At 43.7% G+C, this 24,890-nt stretch overlaps 1 protein-coding gene across 1 annotated transcript in view; it reads right to left on the bottom strand.

The window, feature by feature from the left end:
- The window catches only part of TMTC2 (transmembrane O-mannosyltransferase targeting cadherins 2), a 370,418-nt gene that overhangs the window by 195,024 nt on the left and 150,504 nt on the right, over positions 1 to 24,890 (bottom strand). Inside the window, exon 3 of the mRNA XM_073651619.1 lies at positions 15,368 to 16,196. Within this exon, the coding sequence (XP_073507720.1) occupies positions 15,368 to 16,196 (829 nt within the window). The remainder of the gene's footprint in view (positions 1 to 15,367; positions 16,197 to 24,890) is intronic.

Below are 24,890 nucleotides of genomic sequence, written 5' to 3'. Positions count from 1 at the left end.
TTACCATCAGCGTACGGTCCGTGTGTCTGTTTTTACAATCAGCGTACGGTCCGTGTGTCTGTTTTAACCATCAGCGTACGGTCCGCGTGTCTGTTTTAACCATCAGCGTACGGTCCGTGAGCCCGTTTTTACCATCAGTGTCATCAGTGTACACCCGTGTGTCTGTTTTTACCATGAGCGTACGGTCCGTGTGTCTGTTTTTACCATCAGCGTACGGTCCGCGTGTCTGTTTTTACCATCAGCGTACGGTCCGCGTGTCTGTTTTAACCATCAGCGTACGGCCCGCGTGTCTGTTTTTACCATCAGCGTACGGTCCGCGTGTCTGTTTTTACCATCAGCGTACGGTCCGCGTGTCCGTTTTTACCATCAGCGTACGGCCCGCGTGTCCGTTTTTACCATCAGCGTACGGCCCGCGTGTCCGTTTTTACCATCAGAGTACGGCCCGCGTGTCCGTTTTTACCATCAGCGTACGGCCCGCGTGTCCGTTTTTACCATCAGCGTACGGCCCGCGTGTCTGTTTTTACCATCAGCGTACGGTCCGCGTGTCTGTTTTTACCATCAGCGTACGGTCCGCGTGTCTGTTTTTACCATCAGCGTACGGTCCGCGTGTCTGTTTTTACCATCAGCGTACGGTCCGCGTGTCTGTTTTTACCATCAGCGTACGGTCCGCGTGTCTGTTTTTACCATCAGCGTACGGTCCGCGTGTCTGTTTTTACCATCAGCGTACGGTCCGCGTGTCTGTTTTTACCATCAGCGTACGGTCCGCGTGTCTGTTTTTACCATCAGCGTACGGTCCGCGTGTCTGTTTTTACCATCAGCGTACGGTCCGTGTGTGTTTTTACCATCAGCGTACGGTCCGTGTGTCTGTTTTTACCATCAGCGTACGGTCCGTGTGTCTGTTTTTACCATCAGCGTACGGTCCGTGTGTCTGTTTTTGCCAACAGCGTACGGTCCGTGAGTCTGTTTTTGCCATCAGCGTACGGTCCGTGTGTCTGTTTTTACCATCAGCGTACGGTCCGTGAGCCCGTTTTTACCATCAGTGTCATCAGTGTACACCCGTGTGTCTGTTTTAACCATGAGCGTACGGTCCGTGTGTCTGTTTTTACCATCAGCGTACGGTCCGTGTGTCTGTTTTTACCATCAGCGTACGGTCCGTGTGTCTGTTTTTACCATCAGCGTACGGTCCGTGTGTCTGTTTTTACCATCAGCGTACGGTCCGTGTGTCTGTTTTTACCATCAGCGTACGGTCCGTGTGTCTGTTTTTACCATCAGCGTACGGTCCGTGTGTGTTTTTACCATCAGCGTACGGTCCGTGTGTCTGTTTTTACCATCAGCGTACGGTCCGTGTGTCTGTTTTTACCATCAGCGTACGGTCCGTGTGTCTGTTTTTGCCAACAGCGTACGGTCCGTGTGTCTGTTTTTGCCATCAGCGTACGGTCCGTGTGTCTGTTTTTACCATCAGCGTACGGTCCGTGAGCCCGTTTTTACCATCAGTGTCATCAGTGTACACCCGTGTGTCTGTTTTAACCATCAGCGTACGGTCCGTGTGTCTGTTTTTACCATCAGCGTACGGTCCGTGTGTCTGTTTTTACCATCAGCGTTACGTCCGTGTGTCTGTTTTTACCATCAGCGTACGGTCCGTGTGTCTGTTTTTACCATCAGCGTACGGTCCGTGTGTCTGTTTTTACCATCAGCGTACGGTCCGTGTGTCTGTTTTTACCATCAGCGTACGGTCCGTGTGTCTGTTTTTACCATCAGCGCACGGTCCGTGTGTCTGTTTTTACCATCAGCGTACGGTCCGTGTGTCTGTTTTTACCATCAGCGTACGGTCCGTGTGTCTGTTTTTACCATCAGCGTACGGTCCGTGTGTCTGTTTTTACCATCAGCGTACGGTCCGTGTGTCTGTTTTTACCATCAGCGTACGGTCCGTGTGTCTGTTTTTACCATCAGCGTACGGTCCGTGTGTCTGTTTTTACCATCAGCGTACGGTCCGTGTGTCTGTTTTTACCATCAGCGTACGGTCCGTGTCTGTTTTTACCATCAGCGTACGGTCCGTGTCTGTTTTTACCATCAGCGTACGGTCCGTGTGTCTGTTTTTACCATCAGCGTACGGTCCGTGTGTCTGTTTTTACCATCAGCGTACGGTCCGTGTGTCTGTTTTTACCATCAGCGTACGGTCCGTGTGTCTGTTTTTACCATCAGCGTACGGTCCGTGTGTCTGTTTTTACCATCAGCGTACGGTCCGTGTGTCTGTTTTTACCATCAGCGTACGGTCCGTGTGTCTGTTTTTACCATCAGCGTACGGTCTGTGAGCCCGTTTTTACCATCAGTGTCATCAGTGTGCACCCGTGTGTCTGTTTTAACCATGAGCGTACGGTCCGTGTGTCTGTTTTTACCATGAGCGTACGGTCCGTGTGTCTGTTTTTACCATCAGCGTACGGTCCGTGTGTCTGTTTTTACCATCAGCGTACGGTCCGTGTGTCTGTTTTTACCATCAGCGTACGGTCCGTGTGTCTGTTTTTACCATCAGCGTACGGTCCGTGTGTCTGTTTTTACCATCAGCGTACGGTCCGTGTGTCTGTTTTTACCATCAGCGTACGGTCCGTGTGTCTGTTTTTACCATCAGCGTACGGTCCGTGTGTCTGTTTTTACCATCAGCGTACGGTCCGTGTGTCTGTTTTTGCCATCAGCGTACGGTCCGTGTGTCTGTTTTTGCCATCAGCGTACGGTCCGTGTGTCTGTTTTTACCATCAGCGTACGGTCCGTGAGCCCGTTTTTACCATCAGTGTCATCAGTGTACACCCGTGTGTCTGTTTTAACCATGAGCGTACGGTCCGTGTGTCTGTTTTTACCATCAGCGTACGGTCCGTGTGTCTGTTTTTACCATCAGCGTACGGTCCGTGTGTCTGTTTTTACCATCAGCGTTACGTCCGTGTGTCTGTTTTTACCATCAGCGTGCGGTCCGTGTGTCTGTTTTTACCATCAGCGCGCGGTCCGTGTGTCTGTTTTTACCATCAGCGCGCGGTCCGTGTGTCTGTTTTTACCATCAGCGCGCGGTCCGTGTGTCTGTTTTTACCATCAGCGCGCGGTCCGTGTGTCTGTTTTTACCATCAGCGCGCGGTCCGTGTGTCTGTTTTTACCATCAGCGCGCGGTCCGTGTGTCTGTTTTTACCATCAGCGCGCGGTCCGTGTGTCTGTTTTTACCATCAGCGTGCGGTCCGTGTGTCTGTTTTTACCATCAGCGTACGGTCCGTGTGTCTGTTTTTACCATCAGCGTACGGTCCGTGTGTCTGTTTTTACCATCAGCGTACGGTCCGTGTGTCTGTTTTTACCATCAGCGTACGGTCCGTGTGTCTGTTTTTACCATCAGCGTACGGTCCGTGTGTCTGTTTTTACCATCAGCGTACGGTCCGTGTGTCTGTTTTTACCATCAGCGTACGGTCCGTGTGTCTGTTTTTACCATCAGCGTACGGTCCGTGTGTCTGTTTTTACCATCTGCGAACGGTCCGTGTGTCTGTTTTTACCATCAGCGTACGGTCCGTGTGTCTGTTTTTACCATCAGCGCACGGTCCGTGTGTCTGTTTTTACCATCAGCGCACGGTCCGTGTGTCTGTTTTTACCATCAGCGCACGGTCCGTGTGTCTGTTTTTACCATCAGCGTACGGTCCGTGTGTCTGTTTTTACCATCAGCGTACGGTCCGTGTGTCTGTTTTTACCATCAGCGTACGGTCCGTGTGTCTGTTTTTACCATCAGCGTACGGTCCGTGTGTCTGTTTTTACCATCAGCGTACGGTCCGTGTGTCTGTTTTTACCATCAGCGTACGGTCCGTGTGTCTGTTTTTACCATCAGCGTACGGTCCGTGTGTCTGTTTTTACCATCAGCGTACGGTCCGTGTGTCTGTTTTTACCATCAGCGTACGGTCCGTGTGTCTGTTTTTACCATCAGCGTACGGTCCGTGTCTGTTTTTACCATCAGCGTACGGTCCGTGTGTCTGTTTTTACCATCAGCGTACGGTCCGTGTGTCTGTTTTTACCATCAGCGTACGGTCCGTGTGTCTGTTTTTACCATCAGCGTACGGTCCGTGTGTCTGTTTTTACCATCAGCGTACGGTCCGTGTGTCTGTTTTTACCATCAGCGTACGGTCCGTGTGTCTGTTTTTACCATCAGCGTACGGTCCGTGTGTCTGTTTTTACCATCAGCGTACGGTCCGTGTGTCTGTTTTTACCATCAGCGTACGGTCCGTGTGTCTGTTTTTACCATCAGCGTACGGTCCGTGTGTCTGTTTTTACCATCAGCGTACGGTCCGTGTGTCTGTTTTTACCATCAGCGTACGGTCCGTGTGTCTGTTTTTGCCATCAGCGTACGGTCCGTGTGTCTGTTTTTACCATCAGCGTACGGTCTGTGAGCCCGTTTTTACCATCAGTGTCATCAGTGTGCACCCGTGTGTCTGTTTTAACCATGAGCGTACGGTCCGTGTGTCTGTTTTTACCATCAGCGTACGGTCCGTGTGTCTGTTTTTACCATCAGCGTACGGTCCGTGTGTCTGTTTTTACCATCAGCGTTACGTCCGTGTGTCTGTTTTTACCATCAGCGTACGGTCCGTGTGTCTGTTTTTACCATCAGCGCACGGTCCGTGTGTCTGTTTTTACCATCAGCGTACGGTCCGTGTGTCTGTTTTTACCATCAGCGTACGGTCCGTGTGTCTGTTTTTACCATCAGCGTACGGTCCGTGTGTCTGTTTTTACCATCAGCGTACGGTCCGTGTGTCTGTTTTTGCCATCAGCGTACGGTCCGTGTGTCTGTTTTTGCCATCAGCGTACGGTCCGTGTGTCTGTTTTTGCCATCAGCGTACGGTCCGTGTGTCTGTTTTTACCATCAGCGTACGGTCCGTGAGCCCGTTTTTACCATCAGTGTCATCAGTGTACACCCGTGTGTCTGTTTTAACCATGAGCGTACGGTCCGTGTGTCTGTTTTTACCATCAGCGTACGGTCCGTGTGTCTGATTTTACCATCAGCGTACGGTCCGTGTGTCTGTTTTTACCATCAGCGTACGGTCCGTGTGTCTGTTTTTACCATCAGCGTACGGTCCGTGTGTCTGTTTTTACCATCAGCGTACGGTCCGTGTGTCTGTTTTTACCATCAGCGTACGGTCCGTGTGTCTGTTTTTACCATCAGCGTACGGTCCGTGTGTCTGTTTTTACCATCAGCGTACGGTCCGTGTGTCTGTTTTTACCATCAGCGTACGGTCCGTGTGTCTGTTTTTACCATCAGCGTACGGTCCGTGTGTCTGTTTTTACCATCAGCGTACGGTCCGTGTGTCTGTTTTTACCATCAGCGTACGGTCCGTGTGTCTGTTTTTACCATCAGCGTACGGTCCGTGTGTCTGTTTTTACCATCAGCGTACGGTCCGTGTGTCTGTTTTTACCATCAGCGTACGGTCCGTGTGTCTGTTTTTACCATCAGCGTACGGTCCGTGTGTCTGTTTTTACCATCAGCGTACGGTCCGTGTGTCTGTTTTTACCATCAGCGTACGGTCCGTGTGTCTGTTTTTACCATCAGCGTACGGTCCGTGTGTCTGTTTTTACCATCAGCGTACGGTCCGTGTGTCTGTTTTTACCATCAGCGTACGGTCCGTGTGTCTGTTTTTACCATCAGCGTACGGTCCGTGTGTCTGTTTTTGCCATCAGCGTACGGTCCGTGTGTCTGTTTTTGCCATCAGCGTACGGTCCGTGTGTCTGTTTTTACCATCAGCGTACGGTCCGTGTGTCTGTTTTTACCATCAGCGTACGGTCCGTGTGTCTGTTTTTGCCATCAGCGTACGGTCCGTGTGTCTGTTTTTACCATCAGCGTACGGTCCGTGAGCCCGTTTTTACCATCAGTGTCATCAGTGTACACCCGTGTGTCTGTTTTAACCACGAGCGTACGGTCCGTGTGTCTGTTTTTACCATCAGCGTACGGTCCGTGTGTCTGTTTTTTACCATCAGCGTACGGTCCGTGTGTCTGTTTTTACCACCAGCGTACGGTCCGTGTGTCTGTTTTTACCATCAGCGTTACGTCCGTGTGTCTGTTTTTACCATCAGCGTACGGTCCGTGTGTCTGTTTTTACCATCAGCGCACGGTCCGTGTGTCTGTTTTTACCATCAGCGTACGGTCCGTGTGTCTGTTTTTACCATCAGCGTACGGTCCGTGTGTCTGTTTTTACCATCAGCGTACGGTCCGTGTGTCTGTTTTTACCATCAGCGTACGGTCCGTGTGTCTGTTTTTACCATCAGCGTACGGTCCGTGTGTCTGTTTTTACCATCAGCGTACGGTCCGTGTGTCTGTTTTTACCATCAGCGTACGGTCCGTGTGTCTGTTTTTACCATCAGCGTACGGTCCGTGTGTCTGTTTTTACCATCAGCGTACGGTCCGTGTGTCTGTTTTTACCATCAGCGTACGGTCCGTGTGTCTGTTTTTACCATCAGCGTACGGTCCGTGTGTCTGTTTTTACCATCAGCGTACGGTCCGTGTGTCTGTTTTTACCATCAGCGTACGGTCCGTGTGTCTGTTTTTACCATCAGCGTACGGTCCGTGTGTCTGTTTTTACCATCAGCGTACGGTCCGTGTGTCTGTTTTTACCATCAGCGTACGGTCCGTGTGTCTGTTTTTACCATCAGCGTACGGTCCGTGTGTCTGTTTTTACCATCAGCGTACGGTCCGTGTGTCTGTTTTTACCATCAGCGTACGGTCCGTGTGTCTGTTTTTACCATCAGCGTACGGTCCGTGTGTCTGTTTTTACCATCAGCGTACGGTCCGTGTGTCTGTTTTTACCATCAGCGTACGGTCCGTGTGTCTGTTTTTACCATCAGCGTACGGTCCGTGTGTCTGTTTTTACCATCAGCGTACGGTCCGTGTGTCTGTTTTTACCATCAGCGTACGGTCCGTGTGTCTGTTTTACCATCAGCGTACGGTCCGTGTGTCTGCTTTACCATCAGCGTACGGTCCGTTTGTCTGCTTTACCATCAGCGTACGGTCCGTGTGTCTGCTTTAACATCAGCGTACGGTCCGTGTGTCTGCTTTAACATCAGCGTACGGTCCGTGTGTCTGTTTTACCATCAGCGCACGGTCCGTGTGTCTGTTTTTACCATCAGCGTACGGTCCGTGTGTCTGTTTTTACCATCAGCGCACGGTCCGTGTGTCTGTTTTTACCATCAGCGCACGGTCCGTGTGTCTGTTTTTACCATCAGCGTTACGTCCGTGTGTGTTTTTACCATCAGCGTACGGTCCGTGTGTCCGTTTTTACCATCAGCGTACGGCCCGTGTGTCCGTTTTTACCATCAGCGTACGGCCCGTGTGTCCGTTTTTACCATCAGCGTACGGTCCGTGTGTCCGTTTTTACCATCAGCGTACGGTCCGTGTGTCCGTTTTTACCATCAGCGTACGGTCCGTGTGTCCGTTTTTACCATCAGCGTACGGTCCGTGTGTCCGTTTTTACCATCAGCGTACGGTCCGTGTGTCTGTTTTTACCATCAGCGTACGGTCCGTGTGTCTGTTTTTACCATCAGCGTACGGTCCGTGTGTCTGTTTTTACCATCAGCGTACGGTCCGTGTGTCTGTATTTACCATCAGCGTACGGTCCGTGTGTCTGTTTTTACCATCAGCGTACGGTCCGTGTGTCTGTTTTTACCATCAGCGTACGGCCCGTGTGTCTGTTTTTACCATCAGCGTACGGTCCGTGTGCAGTTTTTACCATCAACGTTACGTCCGTGTGTCTGTTTTTACCATCAGCGTACGGTCCGTGTTTCTGTTTTTACCATCAGCGTACGGTCCGTGTGTCTGTTTTTACCATCAACGTTACGTCCGTGTGTCTGTTTTTACCATCAGCGTACGGTCCGTGTGTCTGTTTTTACCATCAGCGTACGGTCCGTGTGTCTGTTTTTACCATCAGCGTACGGTCCGTGTGTCTGTTTGTACCATCAGCGTACGGTCCGTGTGTCTGTTTTTACCATCAGCGTACGGTCCATGTGTCTGTTTTTACCATCAGCGTACGGTCCGTGTGTCTGTTTTTACCATCAGCGTACGGTCCGTGTGTCTGTTTTTGCCATCAGCGTACGGTCCGTGTGTCTGTTTTTACCATCAGTGTACGGTCCGTGAGCCCGTTTTTACCATCAGTGTCATCAGTGTACACCCGTGTGTCTGTTTTAACCATGAGCGTACGGTCCGTGTGTCTGTTTTTACCATCAGCGTACGGTCCGTGTGTCTGTTTTTACCATCAGCGTACGGTCCATGTGTCTGTTTTTACCATCAGCGTACGGTCCGTGTGTCTGTTTTTACCATCAGCGTACGGTCCGTGTGTCTGTTTTTGCCATCAGCGTACGGTCCGTGTGTCTGTTTTTACCATCAGTGTACGGTCCGTGAGCCCGTTTTTACCATCAGTGTCATCAGTGTACACCCGTGTGTCTGTTTTAACCATGAGCGTACGGTCCGTGTGTCTGTTTTTACCATCAGCGTACGGTCCGTGTGTCCGTTTTTACCATCAGCGTACGGTCCGTGTGTCCGTTTTTACCATCAGCGTACGGTCCGTGTGTCTGTTTTTACCATCAGCGTACGGTCCGTGTGTCTGTTTTTACCATCAGCGTACGGTCCGTGTGTCTGTTTTTACCATCAGCGTACGGTCCGTGTGTCTGTTTTTACCATCAGCGTACGGTCCGTGTGTCTGTTTTTACCATCAGCGTACGGTCCGTGTGTCTGTTTTTACCATCAGCGTACGGTCCGTGTGTCTGTTTTTACCATCAGCGTACGGTCCGTGTGTCTGTTTTTACCATCAGCGTACGGTCCGTGTGTCTGTTTTTACCATCAGCGTACGGTCCGTGTGTCTGTTTTTACCATCAGCGTACGGTCCGTGTGTCTGTTTTTACCATCAGCGTACGGCCCGTGTGTCTGTTTTTACCATCAGCGTACGGTCCGTGTGTCTGTTTTTACCATCAACGTTACGTCCGTGTGTCTGTTTTTACCATCAGCGTACGGTCCGTGTGTCTGTTTTTACCATCAGCGTACGGTCCGTGTGTCTGTTTTTACCATCAGCGTACGGTCCTTGTGTCTGTTTTTACCATCAGCGTACGGTCCGTGTGTCTGTTTTTACCATCAGCGTACGGTCCGTGTGTCTGTTTTTACCATCAGCGTACGGTCCGTGTGTCTGTTTTTACCATCAGCGTACGGTCCGTGTGTCTGTTTTTGCCATCAGCGTACGGTCCGTGTGTCTGTTTTTACCATCAGTGTACGGTCCGTGAGCCAGTTTTTACCATCAGTGTCATCAGTGTACACCCGTGTGTCTGTTTTAACCATGAGCGTACGGTCCGTGTGTCTGTTTTTACCATCAGCGTATGGCCCGTGTGTCGGTTTTTACCATCAGCGTACGGTCCGTATGTCTGTTTTTACCATCAACGTTACGTCCGTGTGTCTGTTTTTACCATCAGCGTACGGTCCGTGTGTCTGTTTTTACCATCAGCGTACGGTCCGTGTGTCTGTTTTTACCATCAGTGTGTCATCAGTCTTTTTCACAGATGGATAAATAAATTACAAAGCTTCTCCTATACTTTTCAATGTTAAATAGCGATGGAACACGGATTATACACCGATGCTGTTGTGTTTTTCATGGACCCATAGACTTGTATTGGCCTTTTCATCCATGATACTAGAAAAAAAACTAACATGTCTCCGTGAGTTTTGCATGGACACACGGTCTGTGAATAGCACCATAGATTATAATGAGTGCTATTGTATCTGTGAAAAAATCTGATACAACGTGTATGTGCAACACAGGCATGTGAATGTGGCCTGACAGGTTCAAAACTCTACAGCATGGCTTTACCCTAAAGCTTGTAGAGGATTGGTCATTACCAAAAGCAAGTAAAATGATATTGGGGTATGTGCACATGACATCTTTTAAACGCAGATGACCCTGACAATCAGAAGATGCTTCAGATAACACTGGTGGTTTTTTCCCTGAAGCGTCTTTGGCGTCATTTATTAGCACAAAACTTTCCAAATCCTCCTCAAACTCAAAACTCTTCAAAAACTTGGAGTTTACGCTCAGTTTCTACAAAAAAAAACCCCTGTGTACGGACATAGCCTTTCGATTGTTTCCTTAGCATTTTTTACAATCGCTTTGGCTGCCAGCGGTTTATTGGCGGGTCTTCCAGTGTTTTTGGTGACGTCTTTTTAACTGCTGTTTTTCTGTAATTTTTTTCACTCCATTAAATTAATGAAGAAACTGGTAGCATTTTTTTAAGCAAATCGAAGGAAAAACACTCCAAAAATAGACATCGGAGCGTTTTCTGAGCTTTCCCGTTGTCTTGTATTGTAAAATGCAGAGCGTTCGCCAAGCGGAAAACTCCTGAAGAATCGTCAGGTCACTTCTTTTAACCGCTTGGCTTTTTTAGAAACCAGTAGCGGTTAAAAGCAGTTCAAAAGCCTGAACATACACACAGCAAGTCGTTTTTACATAGAAATGCATATTTTCATTATTATTTTAAGTGTTTTTAGACAGGTTTTTCAGGCAAGTTTTGTACCGCAATTTGCATGAAAAAGAAATCATGGACATATACCCTTATGTTGGTTTTTCTAAAACTAGAAATATGTTATTGTGATAATTTACACGTTGAACACATCAAAATTGGACTACCATCTTCTATTAAAATGCCATTGATGGGTAAATTCAAAGAAGTCCCACCAACTACATACAATTTTCATCTTGGGACTAGATAAAAGTCCACAACAGAAATTTTAGTAGGCTAAATGGACCACAGAACATATTCAAAATGACACACTACCACTAAAAATCACATGAATACTTAAGGGGAGCTATAGTACATTTTTTTTAAGTCATTTAACACATTTCTTGTATGGTTTTATATGCAAATTCTCTCTTCAGACAGGAAGAGGACTAGAACTCTAGTGCCACCTATTGAAAGCAACTATCATGAATAGGTAAATAGGTGGCGCTAGAGTTCTAGTCCTCTTTCTCTTTAAACAGAGAGGAGCATGCATGGCTTACAAGTCTCCTCACTCTGACATGCCAGGCTTGTTATTATTCTGTGAACACAAGAAGTGTTGGATAATTGAAGCAAACCAGAAAACCTATACCGTAATTTACTCTCAATAAGTCAAAATTCAAGCCTTTTTTTATTCGCCATAACTGGTAAGCGAGTTTTAAGCTTAACCAAACCTTTCAAGACCTTTTTAACTAGAATTTTTTTATTACACAATCAAAATAGAAATGTGTGTTAAAAAGCTCTTCATTTTCCTGGACTTTTTAATTAATACAGTAACATTTACTGTATGAACAGGAAATTAGTCTACATGAACATAATGAAATACGAGATGGAAAAAAATAGACAATAGCGTTAAGTTCACAGTGACAATATAAAGTCATTGTCAAACTTTGAAATATTAAAATGAAAACAGACAATTATTGTAAAGCCCATTATTAGAATTCCCAGAGATGTCAAATAAGGTAAGCATTGCCACTTACAAAATATTCTGCAACCTTGTTCGGGATCTAGAAATAAAGAATGTTTGTGCTGTATATTCCTGCTACTGACTGAGCTTTCCCGGACTACTCTCCTGCGCGCTGTCCATCCTAACCCACCTTACTAGAGCACTCTTGCTTCATTCGACAATGCTACTGCTCTGTCAAATTGTATTGTACTACTGTCAGAAACGAGTTTGGAGAAGCGACTTGAGCATTCTCTCCATTAAAGATCATACCACATTGTAGGATATAATCAACGGCAAAAAAAAAAAACCACAACCCTTTAGTGTATGAGCAACAAAAGGTTTTGTAGACACGAACGGACCCAACAAGTTCTTCACGAGGAAGACGTTTCAAGAATCGTTCATGATGTTATTCCTGAAGAGTCTTTTTGGTTGTTTTCTGAAACAGCGTTTTTTTAAAAAACTTGTATTGTCTTAACTAGTAAGCAGCTTCCAAACAGAAACCTCCAGACAAATGTTTAGGGCACTTGTTTTAACTGCTTGGTGTCTTTGGAAACCTGAAGCAGTTAAAAGACTGAACATATGCATAGCAAGATGTTTATACAATACTATGCTTATGTTCATTCTTTTGAATGTCCATTTCACACTTTATCAGGAAAGTTATAGAGCGTACCCACCTGAAGAAGACATTTTGTACACTTTCCCTTCTCCGCACCATAATCTTAGGATATGCACACATTTTTTTCAGGTGAGGCCTCAGGTGTGCCTGAAAAAGCACTTAAAGGAATGCATTTCTACGTAAAAACGTCTTGCTGTGCACATGTTCAGTCTTTGGAACATCACTCCTCATGTGGAAGTTAACCTGGGTGACATGTGCAAAGCCCGCCCGACAATTAAATTAAAATTTGTGCTACATTGATGGTGTAAATTACGTCAGAAAGGTAGTCCAGTCCCCAACTGGAGCAGCTATGGCAGGGGCGCACAGCAGTTGTAAGATGAGCCTAAGTCATTAGGAGGTGTTTGCCTCTTACTTAGACACCTCTTACTCCAGCACTGCCTTTATTAAGACTGGCATACAAAATGCCACTACTAATGGATCAGGCAATACGATTCTCCCAGTCAGCTTGCAACTTCTGAATATCTTCCACAGACAGCGCTATAGGCCTCTCCCACACATTCACCCCCAGCATAATCACACCCATAACCCCTCTCATATACAGTAGCTTGTGAAAGTATTCATCCCCTTGGCATTTTTTCTGTTTTGCTACATCACAACCTGGAATTTCGCTGGATTTCATTGTAAAGAACATGCCTATAACTGTGAACATTTGGTTTTCTTTTTCATTGTGAAGCAAACAACAAATAGGATATAAAAACTGAAAACTTCAGTGTGCATAACTATTCACCTCCCTAAAGTCAGTACTTTTAGAGCCTTCTTTTGCGGCAATTACAGCTGCAAGTCACTTTGAATAGGTTTCTATGAGCTCTCCACATCTTGCCACTGGGATTTTCTCTCATTCTTCAAGGCAAAACTGTTCCAGCTCCATCAAGTTATGTAGTTTCCTCTAGTGAACAGCAATCTTCAAGTCTGACCACAGATTCTTAATTGGATTAAGGTCTGGGCTTTGACCAGGCCACTCCAAAACATTTACACGATTCACCTTAAACCACTCGAGTGTTGCTTTAGCAGTATTTGGGTCATTGTCTTGTTGGAAGGTAAACCTCCATCCCAGTTTCAAATCACTGATTGAAACAGGTTTTGCTCAATAATATCCCAGTGTTTCGCACCATCCATCTTTCCCTCGACTCAGACCATTTTCCCTGTCCCTGCTGCCCAAAACCATCCCCACAGAATGATGCTGCCACTACGTTTCACTGTGGGGATGGTGTTCTTTGGGTGATGAGCTGTATTAGTTTGGCCCCAGACATAGAGTTTAAATTGGTGGCCAAAAAGTTACATTTTGGTGTCATCTGTCCACAGCACCTTCCTCCATACATTTGGACAGTCTCCCACATGTGTTTTGGCAACCTCAAAATGAGCATTAGAATATTTGTAAGTAAAGGTTTTATTCTGCACACTCTTCCATAAAGGCCACCTCAATAGAGTGTACGGATTTTGTTCTTATCGTGGCTTATTGTGTACCGACAGGCCATGTGACACTTATATTGCACACAGGTGGACTTCCTTTCACTAGGCATGTGAGTTAAGGTAATTGTTTGCACCCGTAATGTTTACGGGCTTCATAGCAAAAGGGGTGAATACATATACACATGCCAATTTTTAGTTATTTGATCCCATAAATCTAATTTATGCCTATATTTTTCTCACTTCACCAACTTAGACTATTTAGTGCTGATGCATCACACACAAATCAGATTACAAACATAATTAAACACAAGTTGTAATATAACAAAATAGGTAAAAAGCCAAGGGGGTGAATACTTTCGCAAGCCACTGTAAACACACCTATGCGCTTACCATCCCCACTGTCTCCACCACACCATCACATACAGCTTAAAAGGATCATTCCAAAAATAGAAAGTAATTGCTTTTCCATGGGATATGAAATAGCTTGCTGTTTGTTGGGGATCCAAGCGCTGTGACCCCCAAAAACACAAGAATGGGCCTCTGGAACCCCAAGAACATGGCTCTTCAAAGGTCAGTTTTGAATGGTGTAAAGGTGCACACAAGCTCGATCTCTGCTCCATTCACTGTCTATAAGACTGGAGGAAATAGCGGAGCACTGTTCTCCGCTTTCTCCAGAATTCACATAGACAACAAATTGAGCAGTTGTCAAGCATGAGAACCTCTACTCCATTCAAAACAGTACTATGCAATGCCTTGTTTTCGAGTTTGCTGGTCGGACACACAGCAATCAGCTATTTTGGAAATCACGCTTTAAGGCACCCATGCCAAAGGGCAGTAAAATTCCATCTTAAGTTCACCAGAGCAGCTCTTCTGTGGTAGGCAGCAGCAAGTTCTTGCTTCACCGAAATACTCTATCTACATCCATGAGCAGACATGCAGTGTGCTACAACAAGTCATCTGGATGGTGTATGGAAAATGGTGTAGATGAGGGGAAAATCCCAAATGGAAATGATAAGTCTCCTCATCATTTGCAAATTCTTGGTTGCATTGATAACCATTTTAGCAGCCATCTGCTCCTTCGCATACAAGGTTGGTTCACCTCCATTACTTTTGAGTGACAACAAATATTTTTCTTCACTTTTAAATAACGCCCAATAGTCATAATAACATAGTTTGCAAGCATGGCCAGACATAATGGCAGAAATTTACTTACGAAAACCAAATATTCCAATTTTTGTAAATTCTGTAATTTATAGACAATCAATTCAAGGCCAATCTATAACTCTGGGTGAAAAACCTCTAATAGGAAACATAAGTTAAAATGACTAAAACCGTTTATAAAGAAGTAAATGCAGTATCTAACATTGAAAAATTTCTGATAAAGATATCTAAATGCTGCGGAAGTAAACAGTAGCACTGAATCAATGAATATCTATACCAGGCCAAAGCTTGAAGGATTTTACTAAGGATACTTTACTATGGATATGGTATCCCAGGCACAGGGCAGAATGACGCTCTAAATGCAGGTTTTAAAAGCTTGTATTTCAGCACCATCTCGTAAGTGCATAACAGCGTGAAAGGCTAAAAAAACAAGCACTAAACTTGCCACTCATCCTGCAATGGTTTGTTTAAAGGAACTTAATGAGGCTATAAGGACATCCAATCTGTTACCTCGTAGATTAGAATCAAAGAAGCTTCACTAAAACACATAAAAGAAACAAATGTAGCAAAACGTTCAATTAAAACAAAGGTATCATTGTCAAACCATTACAAGGCAGACAACGGAGTAAAACATGGGTTACCTTTTGCAGGATTGACTTGTATTCCTGATCTATAGAGCATCTCTTCATTCTTCCAATCCTCGTTTCTAACAACAGTTTTCAGTCCATAAAAAAGAACTAATGCAGCGGCAGCATAAAAAATTAGGCTTTTCAGAAAGTTTTTTTGGGCCTTTATATAAAGAGCTCGTGCCCCTACAGTTATTAGTAAACAGAACCCCATACTGGGAATATAAAGTACGCGCTCTGCAATAACAAAGCCAACATAGAAAAATAGATTACTAGCGGGCACAAAAGGGACTATCAATAGAGATAAAGCTAAAACAACAATGTTTTCTGTAGAAGGAAGTTGCAATCCATGGTTAATATGGTTTTTTACACCATTTTCAAGTTTTGAGACAATGGTAGTCCTCGGCTCAGAGTTCTTGTATTCTAAATCTGATTGACAGCTATGGCCATTAGTATTCTGCTTGCCATTCATGAACACTTTCCCATTGCATTCTTTTTTTGTACTGGAGCTCTTGAGACTTCTGTAGGCAAGGAGGAAGAGCAAGACGTAAAAGGCCACAGTGTGTATATTCCTCCAGTCAATGACTGATTTAATCAGAGGCACAGCATCCATCGACCAATCAAAGCTGAGCGTGTCAGGGCAAAAAAGCAGCCAGAGGTTCTTCATTGGCAAATATAAGAAGGTCATGGTACGTGTGAGTAAAATTTCACAGTCCGCAGCTGGGTTGTCAGAATTAGAAAAACTTGGTGGTGTGTTCCCCATCCAGTAAAAACGGGTACCAAGCAACATGACTCCACAGAAAACCAAAAGTCCAATGCTAAGTATGAGAACCAAGTTCTTGCCCTGTAAGCAAAGTTAAAAGAAAAAGACAGTAGTTAGTAAAAAAAAAAATCTAATAAAAATGTGATACATCTAAAAGAACAGCAAACAATCCAAATGGACTGAGCATTCTAAGTTCTATACACACAAGTATTAAACATCAAAAGGATTATCCACAAACTATAAAGAATAATAAAACATTAACGTACCATTCATTTATTCATTAGTGAGAATTATTTTTTTTGACACTGTGCATTTTTGATGTTATGATGTGCAGCTAAGAGCCCATGTAAGAAGTGGGTTAAGGACCTTATTTTTCGACAAAAGGTGTGGATCTCACTGTTGGAACCCACATCAATCAGAGATTTATAGCATCTCTACTGTGTATGTCACTTAGGTCTGGGATGAGAATAACTCTGAAGAAGCAAATTGGTTTCAGCAAATTGGTTTCAGCACAGTAGTCTGGCAGTCTGACGGCCAAGAAGAAGAGATTTAAGCTACAGTGCAGGATCATGGCTCATTTAACTATAAAAAGTCCAAATCCTGATGTAACAAGTCAACAGACTAGAACACTACCACCACCATGCTTTACATAAACTACATACACTGGTGTGAAAAAGTGTTTGCCCCCTTCCGGATTTCTTATTCATTTGCATGTTTGTCACACTTAAATATGTTTCAGATCACAAAACTAATTTAAATATTTGACAAAGATAACACAAGTAACCACAAAATGCTGTTTTTAAATTCAGGTCTTTATTCGTACGGGAAAAATAAATCCAAACCTACAGGGCCCTGTGTGAAAAAGTGATTGCCCCCTCCCACCTTAAAATATAAATTAACTGTGGTTTATCACATCTTTGGGAAGCTAAGTTTAATTTCCCTAGCTACACACAGGCCTGATTACTGCCACACCTGTTCTCAATCAAGACATCACTTAAATAGGACCTGCCTGACAAAGTGAAGTAGACCAAAAGATCCTCAAAAGTTAGACATCATGCTGCAATCCAAAGAAATTGAGGAACAAATGAGAAACAAAGTACAGTAATTGTGATTTATCAGTCTGGAAAGGTTATAAAGCAATTTATAAAGCTTTGGGACTCCAGCGAAGAACAGTGAGAGCCATTATCCATAAATGGCGAAAACATGTTACAGTGGTGAACCATCCCAGGAGTGGATGGCCAACCAAAATTACCCCAATAGCTCAGAGACGACTCATCCAGGAGGTCACTAAAGACCCCAAAACAACTTTCAAAGAACTGCAGGCATGACTTGCCTCAGTTAAGGTCAGTGTTCAAGACGCCACCATAAGAGAGAGACTGGGCAAAAATGACATGCATGGCAGAGTTCCAAGACGAAAACCATTGATGAGCAAAAACGAGCATAAAGGCTCGTCTCAGTTTTGCCAGAAAACATCTTGATAATCGCAAACACTTTTGGGAGAATACTCTGTGGACTGACAAGCCAAAAGTTAAACTTTTTGGAAGGTGTATGTCCCATTACATCTGGCATAGAAGTAACACAGCATTTAAAAAAAGAACATCAAACCAACAGTAAAATATGGTGGTGGTGGTAAAGCGATGGTCTCTGGCTCTTCTGCTGCTTCAGGACCTTGAAGACTTGCTGTGGTAAATGGAACCATGAATTCTGCTGTTTACCAAAAAATCCTGAAGGAGAATGTACGACCATCTGGTCGTGACCTCAAGCGGAAGCACACTTGGAATATGTAGCAGGACAATGAACCAAAACACACCAGCAAGTCCACCTCTGAATGGCTTAATAAAACCAAAATTAAGACTCTGGCGTTGCCTAGTCAATGTCCTGATCTTAATCCGATTGAGATGCTGTGATATAACTTTAAAAAAGCGGTTCATGCTCAGAAACCCTCCAATGTGGCTGAATCACACCAATTTTGCAAAGATGAGTGGGCCAAAATTCCTCCGGAGCGTTGTAAAAGACTCATTGCCAGTTATTACAAACGCTTGATTGCAATTGTTGCAGCTAAGAGTGACCCAACCAGTTATTAGGTTTAGGAGGCAATCACTTTTTCACACAGGGCCCTGTAGGTTTGGATTTCTTTTTCCCTTAATCATAAAGACCTTAATTTAAATAATGCATTTTGTGTTTACTTGTGTTATCTTTGTCTTTAATTTTGTTTTGTGATCTGAAACATTTAAGTGTGACAAACATGCAGAAGAATAAGAAATCAGGAAGGGGGAAAACACACTGTAGTTAAAATGCGACCGATCCAGTCCAAAATATGTTTTGCTTTTAAATAATCTGTCGTTTTCTTTATTTGTAAATTGAGGTGGGTTAAAATTGTGTTAGAATAGGATTGCGTCTTGGTCATCACTGCTTAATCCATTCTTTGGTCTTTTTATGCTGCCTTCACACCATGCTTTACAGATCCACACTTCCACACTTCAAAAGGAGGAATAGATTCTAGTACAAAGGAGAAAGGAAATGTTCCAAAAATAAATGTTTGGCCAGTTATTTATATCATTTGTACTAGGATCCATTCAAACATCTGAAAGGAAAAATAGACATACAGAAGAGCAGATCTTATGACCATAGTGTGAAGGCAGCCTTGCTATGTAGTCGGGAAGTCATGGAGCTGAGGTTAGAGAGGTTTTGTAAGTCTTTGGATGTTCTTCAAGGATGTTTTGCTTCCTGGATGAGTTATTACTGTGTCCTTGGAGTAATTCTGGCAGACCCAACACTACTGGGAAGATTAACCACTGCTCCAAGTATTCTCCTTTTGGAGACCATACCTTTCACTGTGGTTGTGATGAATTCCAGAAATCTACAAATATCTTGTTAACCCTTTCCGCATGTGTTTTTTTTTACAATTTCTATTGTTTTTTTCTTATTATGGCACAGCAGTTAGAGTCTATAAATAGGGAGGTTGTGATTCAGGTAGCTGTAATCAAGCCTATCTATGTTCGTTCTGCAAAATGTGATTGCCAATTAAATTTGAGCAACTAAGAGGAAATGCACGACATTTTATGGTTCTTTAATATATCCATACATAGTGCAAAAAGTTAAATAAGTTGCAGCAGTTTTAAGATTCAACATAGAATAAGTGGTAAAATCTGCAGTGAAAATCCATGGGATAAAGCGACATGCCTAAGATTTAAAATCCACACTGCTGAGTAATTTCCATCCGGTTTTATGCCAATTTTTTTTATTAGCACTGTGTGCTTGCAATTTGGTAAAATTTATCAACTATAATCTGAGTTTTTTAAATCAGTAATATACAAACCTAGGCTTCCTTACTGACAGAAAATCTCAGTCTCTGCTGCGAGAAGGGCAGTATAAACCACTGAATAGAAAATGCGGAGACACAAAGCAAGGAAGATAATTGTCCATATATATTTCTAGAGACGTTTGATTAGCAAATCACATTTGTTTTGTCTAGGAAGTTAATCACTATGGTACATTAAAATGGCTGCCATATTGTTACACTGGCAGAAAGCTGTACTAAAATGTTAATATGACAGGTGTCGGTGAGTATGTGCAGTAATAAGCTCCATGGCTGTGACCCGGTGATAACCTTTAACCCATATTATCAAGAACTCCAGGTGGTAGCAGACGCTCAGTATTCAGAAAGACATGCTGGACAGCAGTGTGAGCAGCCTCTTCTTACCTCAGTACCCCTGATATCTCCAGTATTAGATCAGACACAGGGGTGGACAGCAGTGTGAGCAGCATCTTCTTACCTCAGCACCCCTGGTATCTCCAGTATTAGATCAGTAACACGGGGGACAGCAGTGTGAGCAGCCTCTTCTTACCTCAGCACCCCTGGTATCTCCAGTATTACATCAGATAGACACATAGGACAACAGTATGAGTGGCCTCTTACCTCAACACCCCTAATATCTCCAGTATTAGACCAGAAAGACATGGCGGATAGGGGTGTTAGCATAATTAATTCCTCTCAATATTAAGTGATACAATTAATATTAAATAATCATTATAATTAATATGTTAAGAATATTGAGCAGAAATAATTTCAGCCTATTGGTTCGGCTCTGCACAACAGTGATTGTCTCTCATGTGGCTCCTCTGGAAAATTAATTGTCCACCCCTGTTGTAGACCAACAGGCCATTTCTTCCCAAGAGTAGCAAAACTCTAGAGAAGACTCTTAAATGTCCAGTAGGTCTGGAAACAGATTTCACATACTGTACTCCAAAAGCAACAAATGTGAATATTTCTACAATATAGTAATGCAAAGGGAAAGAGTGGCAGAATCAGGCAAGAGGTATTTAACGTATTTTTTTGGAGCAAGTGACAAATCCTCTTTAAAATACGCTATAATAAATGGATACGTTTTGGACACAATTCCATTCTTTTACATCAGATTTGCATTTTTTTTAAAGGCAAAAATAAAGTACCACATGCCTGTTATACTTAAATTAAAAAGAAAAAAAAAATAGACAATTTATAAGGTCTGGTATAAAATGGATCATGAATCAGTCATATGCATTAAGACTGCACAATGATTTCATGCCATAAAAGCACTGTAAAAAAAAGCTGTACTTTGAATCTCTTCTTTTTCAGGTTTTCTGTAGATTAGTACCTATACAGTTAAACCACTTTTGTTTACAGGCTATGTGGTTCATAATCATTTGCAGAAATGAGATTTGGATTCTTACAAATAAAATTTCCATCATTCCAACACAATCCTATAATCCACTAGGTTTTCAGATCATCACCAAAATGTGCATCGCGAAGCAAGCCTTTAGGTTTTCCTATTATGCAAAGTATTCATAAAGAGTACCGCAGCAGTACCGGCGTTGTCTGGTATGGCTACCATGGAATTTAGACCATGTCAGTTACAATTCGGCCTGTGAAGACATTGCAAACCAGATGTCTAACAACCGCGATGTCACTTATTAGGCGTCTCATAAGAAAGAATGAGGAAAGAAAACAAACACGGCATTAGACGTGATTACTTTCTATTTCTGGGGCTACCACACAGGCAGCTGTCCTCATGTGATCAAGGAGAACAATTTCTTATTTTGCAAGTCATTTATTTGGAAAACAGGGTTAACATCAGGCCAGTACTTCCCAGTGGTTCACTAATTTATAAAGGCTGGAGGAATGAACTTTCTTCTACAACATTATTAGCCAATCATTTCAGGATTTCTCTGCACAACGGTAATAATCGAATGTTTAACATCGGAAGGCTCACTCATCATCACTGTCAATGGTGTGAGAGTTCACAGGCTCTGTTGAAAGGTAGCTTCCACCATATGAGTAGTGATCACATTAGTAAGTCACCACATGTATGCAGACGATCAGCCAGGGCGATCAGTCAGCGATTGAGGCTAATGGATGACAACACCGGCATTTCATAACCACTCTGGGCAATGCTCATCCTTCTTCAGTGTCCACAAGCCCTCTGTTCTAATTTTATCTTTTCAGCATCATGCTGTAAAAGTGATTAGGTACATATGGACTCACTAAGGAGCCTTGGTGTCCACAGCTGGATGCAAGCAATCAAATCTTCGGTTCAGAATCGTGTCTTAATAGGTTTTTTCAAGTTCAAAGTACCATCTTCAGTTCCAATTAACATTATCATCAATACATTGTAACAGTATATGTTTTTTGCATTTATATTTAAATCAGATTTATACTGTTAGCGCTACTTTAAAAGGGACTCTCTCAGCTGTCCTCACTCGCCTAGTTTAGGTAATACTTGCACAGCCCATAATGTGCCAATTATGGAGACTCTTTTCTTAGCTCTCGGCCAATTAGAAGAGATGAGCCAGAATTATTTCATGACGAATACAAGTTCTTTAAAGACAACCTGTCATTTGCCATAAATATGTATATTTTACATGGTGTAAATGCCAATGTTCTTCCGAATATGGTGTTTTTCTTTTGTTCCTACGCCTCTCCCTAAAGCCCCCGTCTCACATAGCGAGATCGCTGCTGTGTCACGGTTTTGGTGACGCAACAGCGACCTCACCAGCGTTGTCGCTATGTGTGACACTTTGCAGCGATCAGGCCCCTGCTGTGAGGTCGCTGATCGCTGCAAAGTGTCCTGGACCATTTTTTGGTCGTTGCCCTCCCGCTGGTCAGCACACATCGCTGTGTGTGACCAGCGGGAGCAGCGATCAGGCTGGTAACCATGATAAACATCGGGTTACTAGGGGCACAAGCGCACTTATAGTAACCCGCTGTTTATCATGGTTACGAGCCTGCTAAAGTGAGCGGTAACCTCCCGCTCACTGTAGCAGAGTGATAACCATGATAAACAACGGGTTACTAGGTGCGCGTGTGCCCCTAGTAACCCGATGTTTATCATGGTTACCAGCCTGCTCCTGCTTCAGCAGGCTGGTAACCAGGAGCAGGACATCGTGGAAAGATTCTTTCCACGATGTCGCTGCTCCCCTGATCGTTGGTGAGCCTGCCTGTTCGACAGCTCACCAGCGACCACATAGCGACGCAGCAACGATCCGACAGGTCGTATCGTTGTCGGGATCGTTGCAGCGTCGCTAAGTGTGAAGGGGCCTTTACTGAGAAATGGCTGACTCCTTATATGCAAATATAGTCTTTTAAGTCAATTGGTGTGGTATTCCATTCTTCTCTATGGGAGGGTTCTTGAAGGCCAGGCCCAGTTGGCTTAAAGGACTATAGATAGAGAGGAGGGAGCCTTATCTTAGGAATGGTGAGGCAGAGGAGCAAAAAAGAAAACAAAAAACAATGCCACAGTCAGAAGAACAATGGTATTTACACCTGGTTAAAAAAATGGCAATTGATCGGCTCTCTTTAAAGTAAAAAAGTGATCAAGAGCAGTGGTGTAACATGAAGCTTAAAGGCCCCAATGCAAAATCTCCAACAGCTCCCCCAAACTATCATGGGTCTTTATTTGTGGTAGACTTTTCAAATTAGAGAAAGGGACCTTTTGGAACCACTTAACTTGCAGTAACTGGGTGCGATGGCAACTCTTTTGCCTAGTATAGTTATGCCCCTGGTCAAGGGCACACACCATAATGGCAGACCATATAACTGCTCAATGACTAGTAGCAAACGAGTGCCTAGTCCTGCTTGTTTCATCCCCTGTACTATTGGGTGACCGTAACCTGTGTAGGACACTCTTCTGCAGAGAACTGCATTGCGAATTGGACAAAGAGTCTGAATTGGAAGATACAATATTCTGTGACGATTGATCTTCTATATGATATATCTTTACAGAATTTGGAGCTACATTTGCTTTATTCCCACAAGTAGCAAACAGAAATTAACGTTTAACAGATGCAGAAAATACTTGCAGCATAAATCGAGCAACGTTGCAGATTTAAAGTCCGCAGCATTTTAATCTATACTGTGAATGTTATCGCAGATTTCAGATGTGGCTTAACCATACTATTTTCACAATGATATCCATAGAATTTTAGTATCGCTGCGGATTGCGCTGGAGTATAGGGGAAGGGCCACAGCGGAAAGGATTAGTGGGAACATACTCTTTAAAGTTACCCCTTATTTGCCGAGAAAACACCATTACTAAGGGGCAATTCTGAGCTAAAGCTACTTAGTATTCCTAAATAATTACAGCTTCAGCCGAGTGCCTAAATAAACTGATGAATATTCAGTCTAGCCTCTACTCATGGCCAACAGAAATAGCACTGGCTTTGTTAATTATGTTTCCCGCATCTGCCATCAATTACAAGTTTTGAACCCAAGGAAACTTCTAAATTAAAAATAAGAAATGCAGACAAGAAGGAGTCTTATGGTTCATTTACCAAGCAGGCGAGGTGATATTACATCACACATATTATTTTGCTGAATAATATTTATGGTTATCCCACAAATGATATGTACACTGAGCATAACAGATGAGATTTTCTGAAGCCGTTCATCTCTCAGTGGAGCACTGTCTGCTCTGATCATTGCTTGGTAAACGGACAACTGTGATGTTTCTAGACCCAATTCTGTGGTAGGCATATGTAAGGCGGCAATGTGTAGCTTTCTACTCTGTCTCACAACCTTCTTCAAGAGTTACCGTACATATAAAACTTTAAAGTTATATATGGGTTGAAAAAAACACCTAGGACCATCAAATTCAACCTTTCTCCACCAGTTATAAATGGTGATAAATTAGTCAATGCAGGTTCAGCAGCTTCTTCCGCCATTTCTCCAGCATTTTGTTGTTTGGGTAAGCAAATGACATGGAGCATCACATGGTGGCTAAGTATGGCCATCTATTTTAAAGGCTTAAAGATTTTCATATTGCGACAAGCGCTTTAAAAGGGGTTTTCTGGTTTCAGTAAGCCCCTGTCCCTTGGCTGGTTTGTAAAAAAAAAACAATACTACTGAGCTTTACTAACCTTTCCTGCTCCAGTACAAAGTCTGTGCCGCTGTTATTGCCTGCAGCGCTGCTACGTCGACAGCGCTGCAGCTAATAAGTGAGCTCCACGGCTCGTGCTGTCTACTTGAGCAGAGACTGGGAAAAGGGTTTTTCTGAAACTGGAAAACACCATTAAATATGCACAATGTACTGAATATTTTACAGTACTCCTCTCACAAGAAAGAGATGATGGGGAAAAGGAGCTTCCACACAATATTAACAATTCAATTTGGAGATTAGTTACTCAATTTTCTGTATAGCTTGAAGTAGTATAGGGAACTAACAGGCACTCGGTATTTTCCCCTTTGCTTATCTAATATACACTGCTCAAAAAAATAAAGGGAACACTCAAATAACACAT

This window comes from Phyllobates terribilis, unplaced genomic scaffold, assembly GCF_046119375.1.
Source record: "Phyllobates terribilis strain yellow unplaced genomic scaffold, ASM4611937v1 Scaffold_11__3_contigs__length_659146591, whole genome shotgun sequence".
Taxonomy (NCBI): Eukaryota; Metazoa; Chordata; class Amphibia; order Anura; family Dendrobatidae; genus Phyllobates; species Phyllobates terribilis.
The sequence above is the reverse complement of the archived record's forward strand: the minus strand, read 5'-3'. Positions and strand labels throughout refer to the sequence as shown.